Source organism: Terrapene carolina, unplaced genomic scaffold, assembly GCF_002925995.2.
Source record: "Terrapene carolina triunguis isolate 2854851 unplaced genomic scaffold, T_m_triunguis-2.0 Scaffold172, whole genome shotgun sequence".
Lineage (NCBI taxonomy): Eukaryota > Metazoa > Chordata > Testudines > Emydidae > Terrapene > Terrapene triunguis.
The window spans coordinates 753,842-770,227 of record NW_020664523.1 but is presented as its reverse complement, the minus strand read 5'-3'; the positions used below and the strand labels follow the sequence as shown (position 1 = coordinate 770,227).

At 50.7% G+C, this 16,386-nt stretch overlaps 1 protein-coding gene across 1 annotated transcript in view; it reads left to right on the top strand.

Moving 5' to 3' along the window:
* LOC112105963 (diacylglycerol kinase eta) overlaps nt 1-16,386 on the top strand; it is a 188,217-nt gene that overhangs the window by 128,702 nt on the left and 43,129 nt on the right. Inside the window, exons 9-10 of the mRNA XM_024198986.2 lie at nt 13,831-13,993; nt 15,893-16,001. Of these exons, the coding sequence (XP_024054754.1) occupies nt 13,831-13,993; nt 15,893-16,001 (272 nt within the window). The remainder of the gene's footprint in view (nt 1-13,830; nt 13,994-15,892; nt 16,002-16,386) is intronic.

Sequence of the window (16,386 nt, the reverse complement as noted above, 5' to 3'; positions counted from 1 at the left end):
TCCATGAAAGTGCCCTTACGCATGCGAAAGTTTCGCAGCCACTGGGAATCGTCCCACACCTGCAGCACGATGCGGTCCCACCAGTCTGTGCTTGTTTCCCGGGCCCAGAATCGGCGTTCCACGGCATGAACCTGCCCCAGTAACACCATGATTTGCACATTGCTGGGGCCTGTGCCTTGTCTATGTCCATGTCCATTTCCTCATCACTCTCGTGGCCGCGCTGCAATCGCCTCATCAGCTGGTCCTGGTTTTGCTTTGGCATGTCCTGGCTCTGCATATACTCCAGGACAATGCGCGTGGTGTTCATAGTGCTCATAATTGCCGCGGTGATCTGAGCGGGCTCCATGATCCCAGTGCTAGCTATGGCGTCTGGTCTGAAAAAAGGCGCGAAACTAGTATCTGACGGACCAGGGAAAGGAGGGAGGGAGGGAGGGGCGAGTGACGACATGGCGTACAGGTACAGGGAATTAAAATCAAGAAAGGTGGCTGTGCATCAGGGAGAAATACAAACAACTGTCACACAGAATGGCTCCCCCCAAAGATTGAACTCAAAAGCCTGGGTTTAGCAGGCCATTGATTTGACGGAGGGAGGGGGGAAGCAAATGAATACAGAACAAATCTATTTTTTACATCTTAAGACAACGGTGCAGCATGACTGATAGCCCTCGGCATCTTCTGGGTGCTTGGCAGCAAATACTGGGCGCTTGGCAGTAGCCTTCAGGCTTATTGCACGATCTGCTGCTCAGGGAAGACTCTGCTAATGTGTGATGATCCAACAGGGCTCTTGGCAGAAAATGGCATACTACGACTGATAGCCATCATCATCATTGCTGGACTGAGCATGTCTGCCCAGGTGCCCATGATTGACAGGCACTGCTGTACGACGAGGACGGTTACTAGTCGTAATAAACCATCTACTGCCAAAAGGCAAAAGCTGGTGCAATGCAGCCCTACGGCTGCCAGCACCCAGATCGCCGATGAAGGCTACCAGTCATGCTGCACTGTCTACCGCCAAAAGGCAGTTAGCTGCTGCTGCTGTGTAGCAATGCAGTCCCACGTCTGCCGGCACCCAGATGACATATGGTGACGGTGAGCTGAGCTGAGCGGGCTCCATGCTTGCCGAGGTATGTTGTCAGCACAGGTAACCCAGGTAAAAAGGCGCGAATCTATTGTCTGCCGTTGCTCTGACGGAGGGGGAGGGGCCTGACGACATGTACCCAGAACCCCCCGCGACACTGTTTTGCATCATTCGGGCATTGGGATCTCAACCCAGAATTCCAATGGGCGGCGGAGACTGCGGGAACTGTGGGATAGCTACCCATAGTGCAATGCTCCAGAAGTCGACGCTTGCCTCGGTACTGTGGACGCGGTCCGCCGACTAGAGCACTTAGAGCATTTTATGTGGGGGGACACACAATCGGCTGTATACAACCGATTTCTATAAAACCGGCTTCTATTAATTCGACCTAATTTCGTAGTGTAGACATACCCTGAGACAAGCCACTCCCGCTCCCCTCTGTAGCATCCCTTCATGCACTCACTGCCCAGAATCTTCCCTCCAGAGCCTTCACTTGGCAGTGAGCACTGACTCTGTCCTCTGTTCCCTCCAATCCTTGATCCTTTTACCATCCCAGATGCTTTTTTCGGGGCCTGCTCCGATTCCCTGGTAGCCACCTGTAGAGGACAACCCCCAGGCACAACCCTCCCCCCGCAGCTAGAGGCTTTGTTTCAGCCATTGTCTATTGGAGTCAGTCTGAGGATGGGACATGACAGGGCGCTGCTCACACGGCGCCACTACCCAAAGTAACTGGGGTGTTTCTGCCAGATTGATCAGCGGTGAAAGAGTTTCAGTGGAATTCCTGTCATTGGGCTTCTGGATCAGCACACCCACTGCTCTGTTCTTGGCACAACGCTGAGCCACATCTCCCGCTGTGCACTGAAGTCAATAGGGTGATGCTGATTTACAGCTGCTATGGCTTCTCTGGTGATTGTTTCAGTCTGTCTGTCTGCAGACTCAGGCAGACAACAGTGCATTGCTTCAAACTTGGGTCCCTCGCTGCAGACGGAACCCTCTCCGAGTGAAGGTTCAGGTTCTGCAAACGCTGCTGGGGCTAGCTGAGAAGCACCTAACAGTGCTGACTCTAACCCTGGGATCCAGCCAATGCTGTGTAAATGTGGCTGTAATGGAGTTACTGCTGATTTACACTGGTATGGGAGGAGAACTGGGCTGTGCATCACTCCTGTGTTTCATCTCATTTCCCCTTTTAAGCATCCTAAGATTGCACTTGTCTTTGAAATAATATCCCTGCATTGGACACTGCCTAGTGATTGTTCATCAGCCACTACCCCAGGTCTTTTTCTTTCTCTCAGGCTGGCCCTGATTGCTCCCTCCGCCCCTGTGTTTGTGGCTTTTCTTCTCTGTGTAGCACCCTGGTCTTGTGCTCATTTTTATTCCTGTCACTTACCCATGGCAGGTTGAGTCTGTGCAGACAGTGACTTCTGAAATATTCATCATATGCACTCTAGTTCTCTCTCATCTGGTGGTCTGATCAATGTGGTTTCCACCCCTTCGTCCAGGTTGCTGGGAAGTCTTTGGACAGTTGGAGCTGATAACGAACCCTGAGTGCGGCCCGTGGACACAGCTTCCAGTCAGAACTGGCCCCTGGCCCCACTGCCGTCTGTTCTGTAGCATCTCAGTGTCATCCTAACTCGCCTTGCTTCATCAAGGGGCATGGGTTCAAATGCCTTTCCCAAATCCTGGGCATAGAATCTACGCTGTATTTGCCTTATCTATTTCTGCACAGCAGTTACCTTGTCCGAGAATGAGATTAGATTAGTTTGATATGATGGGCTGGGCTTTGATTTAGTAAACTCTGCTGCCTTTTCTGTATAGCATCGATTTCCCCAACTCTGCCCCGGCAAATGTGTCTGCTTATCCAGCCCTGGAGCCAAGGCTGTCCGGTTTCCTAGGTCTGCTTTAGTGCCAGTCTCTCAGGAGCAACGGGATGGGAGTGATAACAGCTCTGAGAGTTTTTAGCCAAATTCTCTAATACTCTCGGGAGGCTTCCATCTGCCTCGAGCTGAGCTAAATATGTTCTCCTCCTGCGGATATTTGCTTGCTTGGTTTTTAATGATTTTGCTGCTTCTGTCATCCGGTGGCTCATCTGCCTCTCTCATTACTCACTGGGACACTGTCAGAGTAACAAGCAGGCATTTTAAAAAAAAACATGGCTGTGCTACTAATAATCTACTTCTCCCCGGTCTCTCTCCCACCTTCTCCCCCATGCTGTCGCCTGTCCTTGAGAAATGGTGGCAGGGCGCTCCTTAGCATCCCTCGTGGGGGGAGGGGAAAAGCATTGTGCAAACACCTGTCTCTTGCCTGCCTGAGACTGCTGGAGCTGAAGTCTTTTTCAGCACTTCTGTGGGGGTTGGGTTTAACTCACTCACAGCTTGGACAGTGATACCAGCTCACTCAGTTTCCCTGCCTGGTTCTCATGGGCCAAGTCACAGGCAGCTGTGGTGTTTGGATTTCAAGACGCTGGGTTTCCTTTCTCCTCGAGCATCAAACACACATTGCCACCTTTGCTTAGTCCTCGTTGCACTCAGTGCTCGCTGCTTTCCCCAGGGACCCTGCTGGATTCTTCCTTCATAGGATCATAGAATATCAGGATTGGAAAGGACCTCAGGAGGTCATCTAGTCCAACTCCCTGCTCAAATGGGGACCAATCCCCAGACAGATTTTTACCCCAGTTCCCTAAATGGCCCCCTCAGGGATTGAATTCACAGCCCTGGGTTTAGCAGGCCAATGCTCAAACCACTGAGCTATCCCTCTCCTTGCTCAAACTTGCGATGGCCCATGGATTCTTCCTTCCCCTCTATCACCTCCACATGCCTTTCCTTCCCCTCTGGGGACTGCAGGTTTCTCCCTCCTCCTCAGCCCTTACTCGCCCCGATTGCAGGTGCCTGTGTCTCCTTTCAGGGCCTTGTAGGGGTTTCATTTGTCCTGTGCCCCCTGAGTGTCTTCCTGGGGCTGCCCCCTGAGTGTCTGCCTGGGGCTGCCTGGGAATGCCAGTTTGGTGCCCTGTTAGGTGAGAGGGCTCTCACCTAACAGGGCACCAAACTGGCATTCCACAAAGACTAAACCTTCCTTCTTCTTCATCATCCCCCAGCTGTGCTTGGCACTGTGCCACCTTATGGAGGTCTCTGTGAGGTCAGGACTTTCTCTCCAACCCCTTACCAGACCCTATGTTGGATCCAATTAGATTTCAAATATCACAGTGAGATTTCTCTTCCTACTTCCTCACACCCTAAGATTTTCTGGATGGTTCAGATAAGTTAGCTCTTCCGCTTGCAACCTACGCACTGACTCAACATCTCCTGGTGGTTTGGTTCTCACATCCGATTAATTTGTTCTCTGGCTGTAGCAGATGTTTAGCAATGCCCGGGGAAGGCAGGAGGGACCAGGCGGGTAGAGCTGACAAGCTCAGAAATGTGACAGGAGAACTACAGAGACTTGATTTTTCACGAGCGCGTTCTGGGCAAGCTGCAGACGCTTTCTTGATTGTGGCTATTATAAAAAGGTACTTGGGTGAAACCTCATGGTAATACTTGCCTGTGTCTCTGGCTCTCTGAGGGCCTCTACCAGTTATTGGTGAGGGACGTGTGCTTGTCTGCTCTGAGCTGTCACTCATTTTCATGCATTATTTAGGGTTGCCAACTTGGTAATATTTAAAAGCTGGACATGCCAACAGGAGTTCTGGAACCTCTCTTGCCCCACCTCTTCCCCCTGAGGCACCACCCCTGCCCCTCCTCTCCCCTCAAGGCCCTACCCCCCATTCACTTCTCTCCCCTTCCCCCCCAGTTGCTTGCGGCTTTCTCCCTCTCTCTCCCACCCCCCACCACCCGGGTCGGGAGGGACTCTCGTATAGAGCTGGGGCTGGGAGCTGCAGCTGCCCGACGCAGGTAGGAGGTGGCCCCAGCTTAGTAGGAGCTGGCGCGGGTGATGACCCAGCGCCTCCCCTGCCCACAGTAAACGGATGTTCTGTGTCCAGTCAGTACACCCGACTGGACACTGTCAGGTCCCCTTTTTGACCAGACTTTCAGGTCGAAAACTGGGCACCTGGCAACCGTAGCATTATTTCATATATTCCAAGGGCAGAAGGGAGTACTGTGACCATCAAGTCAGATCTCCTGGATAGCACAGGCCAGAGAACTTTCTGTTCCTGTTTGAACGAAAGCAGATCTTTTAGAAAAACTTCCAACCTTGATTTAAAAGCTGCCAGAATCCACCATGACCTTGGCAATTTGTTCCAATAGTTAATCTCCCTGACTGTTAAAAATGTATGCCGAGTTCCATTCTGAGTTTGTCTAGCTTGAACTTCCAGCCATTGGATCTTGTTATACCTTCATCTGCTAGACTAAAGAATCTATTATCTATTTTTTGTTCTCCATGTAAGTACTAATAAGTCATGATCAAGTCAGCCCTTAGCCTTCTCTTTGTTAAACTAAATAGATTGAGCATATTTTCCAATCCTTTAGTCATTCTCGTGGCTCTTCTCTGAACTCAGTCCAATTTATCACCATCATTCTTGAATTGCGGACACCAGAACAGGACATAATATTCCAGCAGTGGTGCCTAATACAGAGGTAAAATCACCTCTCTTCTCCTACTCACGATCCCCCTGTTTATACATCCAAAGATTACTCCTGGGGGAATTCTGTGCCACTGCGCACATGCAGAATTTATGTCCCCCACAGATTTCTTTGCTTCCCTGCAGAAAAATGACTTTCTGACAGGGAAGCAAAGGGAACCCACAAGAGCGGTCATATGACCCTCCCCAACAGCATGTTTTGGGTGCGCAGGGCAGCTGGCAGAAAGGTAAATCACTGTGGGGCACGGGGCGGGACTGGGGATGATACTGCTGGTGGCTCCTACCCTGTGCCGGGCTCAGCTGCTAGTCCCGGCTGGGCTGGGAGGATGGGACTTCCTCTTCCCCTACACGGCATCCAAAGTCGTGTCAGACACCCCTGCAGATTTCTCACCCCGACTGTAAGAAGCTTTGCAAACTCCCCCCCCCCCTTCCGCCATGCTTCCTGCACCCATTGCTCCTCAGCTGCAGGGGGAGGGGTCACTGTACAGGCAGCTGGTCCCCCATCCGCCCAACCTCTGTGCATCCAGACCTCCACATACTCAGACCCCCACCCCGCACCCGGAACCCCAGCTGACAAGCCCCACTCTCCCTTCACCGGGTCCATTCCAATGAGTAACCAGCACTTGGATCCCCACCCTACCAAGCCCCAACCAGCTGCACCTGGATCCCCACTCCACTGAGCCCCACTCCCCCAGCATCTGGATCCCCACACTGAGCCCCTCACACCCAGACCCCTCTGCCGAGTTCCCCCCCCCCCCCCCCGCCCCCCCCCCCCCCCCCCCCCCAAGTCTCAGCCACCTTCACCTGGACCCTCCAGCAGAGTCCCATTACCGTTGCACCCAGATGCCCCCTCGCACCTGGATCCCTCCCGAGCCACCTACATCCAGATTGCCCCACACAGAACCCTCTCAACACACTACTGGATACCCCCCCACTAAGCCCCTCCACACATGGATCCTGCCTTGCTGAGCCTGTCTGCCCACACCTGGTGCACCTGTCATGGAGGGGCAGGGCCCTGGGGTGTTTCTGGGGCAGGCCTGGTCCTTGCACTGTGTCAGGGTTGGGTGCAGCTCCACCGCTGAGTCCGTGTTCCGGGGGCGGGGGGGCTGCACAGTGATCTCCCACCTCTGTGCAGCCAGGGGCTTGTGCTCCCCAATGCCATGCTGGAGCCTCCACATTTATTTGACAAATAAAATTTTAAAATATTGTGTGCAGAATTTTTAATGTTTTGGCATAGAATGCCCTCAGGAGTAAAAGATCATACAGCCCTTTTGGCTACAGCATCACACTTGGCACTCATGTCCAGCTGATTATCCAGTATGACCCCCAAGTCTTTTTCAAAGTTGCTGTTTCCCAGGATAGAGCCCCCATCCTGTAAGTATGGCGCATTCTTTGTTCCTAGATGTATGACTTTACGTTTGGATGTATTGAAATGAATATTGTTTGCTTGTGCCCAACTTACCAAGTGACCGAATGGTTTGGACCATGCCATCTTGTGGTGCCTTAGATCCAGTCATCATAACTGGTGGAAACAATGCTTTTTGGAAAGTCACCATAGATCATTATTGAGGTGTTCTTATCTCCTGGTGATGTAGAACCCGGAGCTTTGTGGTCCCAGGATGGGAATAGTACGAGGATGTAGGTTACAGCAGCAGGAGCAGCAGAGTTGTGTGGGGAGCCCAGGGCTGGAGTAGGCTGGGGGACTGTGGGTTGGGATTGATGTGATGGGAAAACCTCCACAGCTGAATCCTTCCCACTAGCTAGGGCTGTCAGGTCGTTGGTGTCACACCAATATCTCTCTCTCCCAGAAGACATGCACACTTACTGGATGTGAGTCTGTGTAGTCACAAAGCTGCGCTCCAGAGCTGGCGAAGGAAGACCCCTCCCTTTCTGGAAGCAGCGCTGGGCAGAGCAGAGAGCGAAGCTGACAGTCCTTCCCGGCAGCATGCATCATACTGGGCACTGTGCGGCACTCAGCATGCCCTGTGCAGAATGCAGAACTGGGCCTTTCACGAGAAGAGTAGTAAAAGAAAGCGATTCCACGGCCAAATGCAGCGGAGGCGTCTGCCGGCTCTGGGCCAGCTATCGATCCCTGTCTGTAGCGGTGCCAGCCCTGATCCATTAGCAGATTTCATTTCCAATTTAATTTCTTTAAAAGTGCTGCACTGATTGTAAATCCTTTGTGGGCTCCCAGATTGTTCATCTGGTGTTTACTTAACATCTGTTTACTTAACAGATGCTAACGCCGTGCATCCTCTGCTGAGCCCTGACTGCCTCGCAGCAAAAAGCCCGCCAAGGATTTGCTCCTGCCTGCAGAAAACAAGGACTGTTTTCCAGCCACACACCCGGCAGCCTTTCCTGATTTTTACACTCCATCCCCAGATCCCAACCTTGGTCAGACAGCCTCTGTTTGTGCCTTCTGCAGCATGGCCCCAATTCAGGACAGCACTTATACACTTTGAGTGCAGAAGGTGGGGGCCCGCAAGGATTTTAAAAATTAATACTGGCCGCTCCAGGCTTGTATTAAACTCCCAAGGTTACAGCTTCTCTCTGGCCTTGGATGGGTAGATGCTGCACCACCCAAATGCAAAAAACCCCTTTGAACACAGGAAGGCGCACTTGGGAATTCCTCCCTGTGGGGTACCCTCAAGCCCTTTTGTTCTCCCCCCCCAGGCCCCCTGGGGAAGAGCTGAGAAAGAAAACAAAGGAAATTAGCTGTTGCTACTGGCTAATCAAACAACATGCACAAACCTCTTAGGACACCAAAAATTCAATCCTGTCTTTTAAAAAGGTAAATTTTATCAAAAACATAAAAGAAAGAAAATACATCTGGAACTTAGGCTTTTGCTAGATTTTTAAAAGAGCAATTCCAAAAATTAAGCACCCAAAATAGCTTTCTTGGGGGTTCAGCTTAAAGGTTACAAGCAAACAAAAGCATCTGGGGTTAGCACAGAGGAGTCCATTAGCTGTAAGAAATCAACAGAAATAATCCTAATCGCATCTTTCTAAACATTCCTGATCTACTTACACATTTGGAGTCTGGTGGCACCTTAAAGACTAACAGATTTATTTGGGCATAAGCTTTCGTGGGTAAAAACCTCACTTCTTCAGATGCATAGAGTGAAAGTTACAGATGCAGGCATTATATACTGACACATGGAGAGAAGGGAGTTACTTCGCAAGTGGAGAACCAGTGTTGACAGGGCCAATTCAATCAGGGTGGATGTAGTCCACTCCCAATAATAGATGAGGAGGTGTCAATTCCAGGAGAGGAAAAGCTGCTTCTGTAATTAGCCAGCCACTCCCAGTCCCTATTCAAGCCCAGATTAATGGTGTTAAATTTGCAAATGAATTTTAGTTCTGCTGTTTCTCTTTGAAGTCTGTTTCTGAAGTTTTTTTGTTCAATGATAGTGACTTTTAAATCTGTAATAGAATGACCAGGGAGATTGAAGTATTCACTTACTGGCTTTTGTATGTTACCATTCCTGATGTCCGATTTGTGTCCATTTATTCTTTTGCGGAGGGACTGTCCGGTTTGGCCAATGTACATGGCAGAGGGAGTGAGCCCAACAGGCAATGATCAAGTGATCTCTCTCCTGCCGTCCATCTCCACCCTCTGACAAACAGAGGCTAGGGACACCCTTCCTTACCCATCCTGGCTAATAGCCATTAACGGACTTAACCTCCATGAGTATATCCAGTTCTCTTTTAAACGCTGTTATAGTCCTGGCCTTCACAACCTCCTCAGGCAAGGAGTTCCACAAGTTGACTGTGCGCTGCATGAAGAAGAACTTCCTTTTATTTGTTTTAAACCTGCTGCCCATTAATTTCATTTGGTGGACCCTAGTTCTTATATTATGGGAACAAGTAAATAACTTTTCCTTATTTACTTTCTCTACATCACTCATAATTTTATATACCTCTATCATATCCCCCCTTAGTCTCCTCTTTTCCAATATGAAAAGTCCTAGCCTCTTTAATCTCTCCTCATATGGGACCCGTTCCAAACCCCTAATCATTTTAGTTGCCCTTCTCTGAACCTTTTCTAATGCCAGTATATCTTTTTTGAGATGAGGAGACCACATCTGTACGCAGTATTCAAGATGTGGGTGTACCATGGATTTATATAAGGGCAATAAGATATTCTCCATCTTATTCTCTATCCCTTTTTTAATGATTCCTAACATGCTGTTTGCTTTTTTGACTGCCGCTCTACACTGCGTGGACGTCTTCAGAGAACTATCCACGATGACTCCAAGATCTTTTTCCTGATTCCTTGTAGATAAATTAGCCCCCATCATATTGTATGTATAGTTGGGATTATTTCTTCCAATGTGCATTACTTTACATTTAGCCACATTAAATTTCATTTGCCATTTTGTTGCCCAATCACTTAGTTTTGTGAGATCTTTTTGAAGTTCTTCACAGTCTGCTTTGGTCTTAACTATCTTGAGCAGTTTAGTATCATCTGCAAACTTTGCCACCTCACTTTTTACCCCTTTCTCCAGATCATTTATGAATAAGTTGAATAGGATTGGTCCTAGGACTGACCCTTGGGGGACACCACTTGTTTACCCCTCTCCATTCTGAGAATTTACCATTTATTCCTACCCTTTGTTCCCTGTCTTTTAACCAGTTCTCAATCCATGAAAGGACCTTCCCTCTTATCCCATGACAAGGCTTAATTTACGTAAGAGTTTTTGGTGAGGGACCTTGTCAAAGGCTTTCTGGAAATCTAAGTACACTATGTCCACTGGATCCTCCTTGTCCACTTGTTTGTTGACCCCTTCAAAGAACTCTAATAAATTAGTAAGACACGATTTCACTTTACAGAAACCATGTTGACTTTTGCCCAACAATTTATGTTCTTCTATGTGTCTGATAATTTTATTCTTTACTATTGTTTCAACTAATTTGCCTGGTACTGACGTTAGACTTATTGGTCTGTAATTGCTGGGATCACCTCTAAAGTCCTTTTTAAATATTGGCATTACATTAGCTATCTTCCAGTCATTGGGTACAGAAGCCTATTTAAAGGACAGGTTACAAACCATAGTTAATAGTTCCGCAACTTCACATTTGAGTTCTTTCAGAACTCTTGGGTGAATGCCATCTGGTCCCGGTGACTTGTTACTGTTAAGTTTATCAATTAATTCCAAAATCTCCTCTAGTGACACCTCAATCTGTGACAGTTCCTCAGATTTGTCACCTACAAAAGCCGGCTCAGGTTTGGGAATGTCCCTAACATCCTCAGCCGTGAAGACTGAAGCAAAGAATCCATTTAGTTTCTTCGCAATGACTTTATCGTCTTTAAGCGCTCCTTTTGTATCTCGATCATCCAGGGGCCCCACTGGTTGTTTAGCAGGCTTCCTGCTTCTGATGTACTTAAAAAACATTTCGTTATTACCTTCTGAGTTTTTGGCTAACCTTTCTTCAAACTCCTCTTTGGTTTTTCTTATTACATTTTTACACTTAATTAGGCAGTGTTTATGTTCCTTTCTATTTACCTCACTAGGATTTGACTTCCACTTTTTAAAAGATGCCTTTTTATCTCTCACTGCTTCTTTTACATGGTTGTTAAGCCATGGTGGCTCTTTTTTAGTTCTTTTTCTGTTTCTTAATTTGGGGTATACATTTAAGTTGGACCTCTATTATGGTGTCTTTGAAAAGTGTCCATGCAGCTTGCAGGGATTTCACTTTAGTCACTGTACCTTTTAATTTCTGTTTAACTAACCCCCTCATTTTTGCATAGTTCGCCTTTCTGAAATTAAATGCCACAGTGTTGGGCTGTTGAGGTGTTCTTCCCACCACAGGGATGTTAAATGTTATTATATTATGGTCACTATTTCCAAGCGGTCCTGTTATAGTTACCTCTTGGACCAGCTCCTGCGCTCCACTCAGGACTAAATCGAGAGTTGCCTCTCCCCTTGTGGGTTCCTGTACCAGCTGCTCCAAGAAGCAGTCATTTAAAGTATCGAGAAATTTTGTCTCTGCATTTCATCCTGAGGTGACGTTCCCAGTCAATATGGGGATAATTGAAATCCCCCACTATTATTGAGTTCTTAATTTTGATAGCCTCTCTAATTTCCCTTAGCATTTCATCATCACTATCACTATCCTGGTCAGTGATAATAGATCCCTAATGTTATATTCTTATTAGAGCATGAAATTACTATCCATAGAGATTCTATGGAACATGTGGATTCACTTAAAATTTTTACTTCATTTGATACTACATTTTCTTTCACATATATTGCCACCCCCCTCCCCCCGCACGACATGTTCTGTCCTTCCGATATATTTTGTACCCTGGAATGATTGTGTCCCATTGATTGTCCTCAGTCCACCAGGTTTCTGTGATGCCTGTTATATCAATATCCTCCTTTATCATGAGGCACTCTAGTTCACCCATCTTATTATTTAGACTTCTAGCATTTATATACAAGCACTTTAAAAATTGTCACTGTTTATTTGTCTGCCCTTTTCTGATGTGTCCGATTCTTTTTTTATGTGAATGTTTCTCGTCTGATCTGGCCCTTAGATTATCCTCTTCCATCCTCTCCTCCTGACTAAAACCTAGAGAATCTCTATCAATAGACTTTCCTCTAAGTCTCTGTCCAATCCACGTGCTCCTCTGCAGCTTTCCCCCATCTCTTAGTTTAAAAACTGCTCTGCAACCTTTTTAATGTTAAGTGCCAGCAGTCTGGTTCCACTTTGGTTTAGGTGGAGCCCATCTCTCCTGTATAGGCTCCCCCTATTCCAAAAGTTTCCCCAGTTCCTAATGAATCTAAACCCCTCCTCTCTACACCATCGTCTCATCCACGCATTGGGACTCTGAAGCTCTGCCTGCCTACCTGGCCCTGCACGTGGAACTAGGAGCATTTCTGAAAATGCCACCATAAAGGTCCTGGATTTCAGTCTCTTCCCTAGCAGCCTAAATTTGGCCTCCAGGACGTCTCTCCTACCCTTCCCTATGTCATCGGTACCTACATGTACCACGACCACCGGCTCCTCCCCAGCACTACACATAAGTCTATCTAGATGCCTCGAGAGATCCGCAACCTTCGCACCAGGTAGGCAAGTCACCATACAGTTCTCCTGGTCAGGTGCCCACTCCTTTTCTTTTACCTGTGGGCTTGTTAACCCTTTACAGGTAAAGCAAGTAGAGAACAGCTACTAAGGAATTTTATAGCTAACTGGCTGGCTGGGTGTCCGTAAAAGGGAGCTCCCCCCCCCCTTCGTTTATCACAATGCCCTTCCTGAATAGGGATGCTTCCTGAATCAGACCTAAGGGCCAAGCATACATGCATTGCCAGGGCCAGACCTGGGGAAGAACATGGCGTACACCCAAGCATGGAATGAGTGTCCATTCAGAAGGGGTGCTGATCCTACTTCCATTAGAGTCAGTGGCAACAAGATCAGCTCCAGATTGCACTAGGAGAGAATTTAACAGCAGTGTTCTGTGTGTCTCTGTTTCTGTGGCACTTCTTCCCATAGTATCCGGATGTCACATATGACGAGGGGTTAACACAGGTTTCCCTGTATGGTTCATTTCCAGCTCCGTCCATCACTGCTGCTATGGCGTCAATCTCCCTTCCTGTCCGTCGTCGTTAGTTCGCTGGGGCAGCAGCCAGTGGCTCCCCTCCGAATGGGATCCGAGCTCTGTTGTGTTGGGAGCTGCACACATGTGGACCCTGCACACAATAATTCCAGCTGTGAAGAGTGGGTGGGGCCATGCTGCACATGGGAACTGCTTTTCTCTATTGAGTCTGGGGCCGGAGACTTTGGTTGTGACCCTCCCCGAACCCATTATTAGTAGCATTCATTGTGTCATGTCATGCGGAGCTGAGGCTGGGAATCTGCCAGGTACCTCAGCCAAAATCTCCCTGAGCTGTTGGCCTGAAAGGCCAAGTGAAGGCACTCCTCTACACTCCCTTCCTCTCGGCCTATTGCAAAGCAGCTCTCTGTAGTACTTCCCTGTCCCCCATTGCCAGGCTCTGAGCCCCTCATAGTCTCTATCCTCACACCCTCTGGGGCACGGCAGCGCTGTTGTCCCTAATGCACAGGTGGGACTGAGAGACCTACCCAGGGTTACATTGGTAGTCAGTAGCAGAGCAGGGACTTGGACCCAAGCCCCAGGCTATTGCACTGCTCACTGGGGCACTCGGCTTTTCCCCAGGCTTCTGGAAGGCCACCTGCCCCTCGTCCTGCTCCAGCCCTCTGCTGGCCTTCGTCAACTCCAAGAGTGGTGACAATCAGGGTGTGAAGTTCCTGCGCAAGTTCAAGCAATTCCTCAACCCGGCGCAAGTCTTCGACCTGATGAACGGGGGCCCTCACCTGGGGTAAGCGACAGCGCCCTCTGCCGCCCGGCCCCCTCCCTGCACTCATGCCCATGGTGCCCCCTACCCCACTCCCTGCGCTCACGTTCACGGCGCCCCCTGCCACCCAGCCCCCTCCCTGCACTCATGCCCATAGTGCCCCCTGCCGCCCGGCCCCCTCCCTGCGCTCGCGCCCACGGCGCCCCCTGCCACCTGGCCCACTCCCTGCGCTTGCGCCCGTGGTGCCCCTTGCTGCCTGGCCCACTCCCTGCGCTCGTGCCCACAGCGCCCACTGCCACCTGGCCCACTCCACAGCGCCCCCTGCTGCCCAACGACGTCCCCTGCCACCCAGCCAATTTCCTGCACTCATGCCCACCGCCCCCCCCGCCTCCCAACCCCCTTCCTGCACTTATGCCCAGGGTGCCCCCGGCTGCCGGACCCCCTCCTTGCGCTCATACCACAGGGCCCCCTGCAGCCCGGCCCCTTCTGTTTGCTCACACCACAGCACCCCCTGCAGCCGGGTCCCTTTGGGGGGAAGCATGCATCGGCGCAGCCCCCTGGAGCTTGGCCCCCTCCATGCACTTGCACCCTCCATGCCCCCTGCAGCCCAACCTCCTCTGAGCGCTCACGGCCACAGCACACCCTGCAGCCCAGACCCCTCCCTGTGCTCATGTCCACACCGCCCCCTGAAGTCCCGCCCCCTCCATGCGCTCACACCAGCAGCGCCATGCCTCACACCCCATGAGACAGTGCGTCCCTTCTCTCCCTTTCTTCTTTGAGCTACCTGGGGGCCAGGGAAAACGAGGAAGCTGCTCAGATCCTAGAGACACGCGACTCCATCCACCCAGCCAGGTGCACCCCGTATGTCCCCGTAGCTGGGAGGGCCTCATAAAGATGGGCCAAACAGAAACCTCAGCAGTTCCCACCTGCTCTGTAAGGGGCTGAACTGGGGCTCCAGCCCTTAATGCTCTGAACTAGATGAGGCCGGGCTGTTTGGATTGGGTATGTCTGCACGGTGATAAACCCGCAGCACGAGTCCCAGAGCCTGGGTCAGTGCCTTGGGCTGACGGGGCTACAAAGAGCACTGCAGATGTCCGGGCGCTGAGATCCTCCCACCGCGGGCTCTCAGCCCGGCTCCAGCCTGAGCCCAAGCACCTATCCTGCAATTTTATATCCCCACAGGCCTAGCCCTGTGTCACGGAGTGTGGGGGAGCCAGGGCCCTGTAGCCCCCACTTCCTGCGATTCACCGTGACTCTCAGCCTGTCAGTAAAACAGAAGGTTTATTAGATGACAGGAACACAGTCCAAAACAGAGCTTGTGGGTACAGACAACAGGACCCCCCACTCAGTCAGGTCCATCTTGGGGCGCAGGGAACCCAGACCCCAGTGCTGGGCCTCCCTCCGTTTCCCCAGCCAGCTCCAACCTGAAACCCCCTCCAGCCCCTCCTCTGACCTTTGTCTCTTTCCCGGGCAAGGAGGCCACCTGATCTCTTTGTTCTCCAACACCTTCAGTTGGCACCTTGAGGTGAGGGGCCCAGGCCATCAGTTGCCAGGAAACAGGGTGTCAGCCATTCTCTGTGCAGACAGCATCACACTGGCCCTCTAGGGCTGTGCAACACATCCTTATCCCACCACCTAGATACTTAAGAAATGCATAGGGGAAACTGAGGCACCCACACAGTATTCAGAGAAAACATTAAGAACATTCCCACTTCATCACACTTTGCAAGCCTGAGTCAGCTGACCTGGGCCAGCCGTGGGTCTAGACATACCACTGACTGTTACCGGTGCTTGAGTGAGCTCTGCTGTCCCTCAGAGGGAGGGGAAAGGCCGGGGCTTTCCTTGGAGGGAGCTGAGCTAAAGCAGGTGTCTGGGACCCCTTTTAGCCCTGACTCCTCCTCCTCTCTGTGTGTCCCTTGCCAGCCTGCGGCTCTTCCAGAAGTTCTCCACCTTCCGGATCCTGGTCTGCGGGGGAGATGGCAGCGTGGGCTGGGTCCTCTCCGAAATCGATGCGCTGGGATTGCACAAGCAAGTGAGGAGGAGTCTGTCTGTCTGCTGCCTCCCCCATCTCCGTGTCTTTGAGGGCTGCCCCCACCCCCACTGCCCCTTGGGCCTTGGCAGTAGTGAAAAGCTGGCTTGGGGGCGTGTGCTAAGCCCTGACAGCCAGGAGCCGCATTTCCAGAACCATGGCACAATGGCAGCACTGGTGGGTCTGGCATGGGCTAGATGTGTGTCACCAGGGCCAGACATGTGCAAGTGCCGGGTGTGCTCTCAGTTTGTTTGGGTAGGAGCCTGCAGCGCATGCCAGCAACGTCCCAAAGTGCCAGCTGTGCCCATCACCAGGACACCCCCAGCGACCCCCCCCCTTCTGAGCATCACTGGTACTAATCAGAGTGTGAGCTGAGATCCTGCCCGCG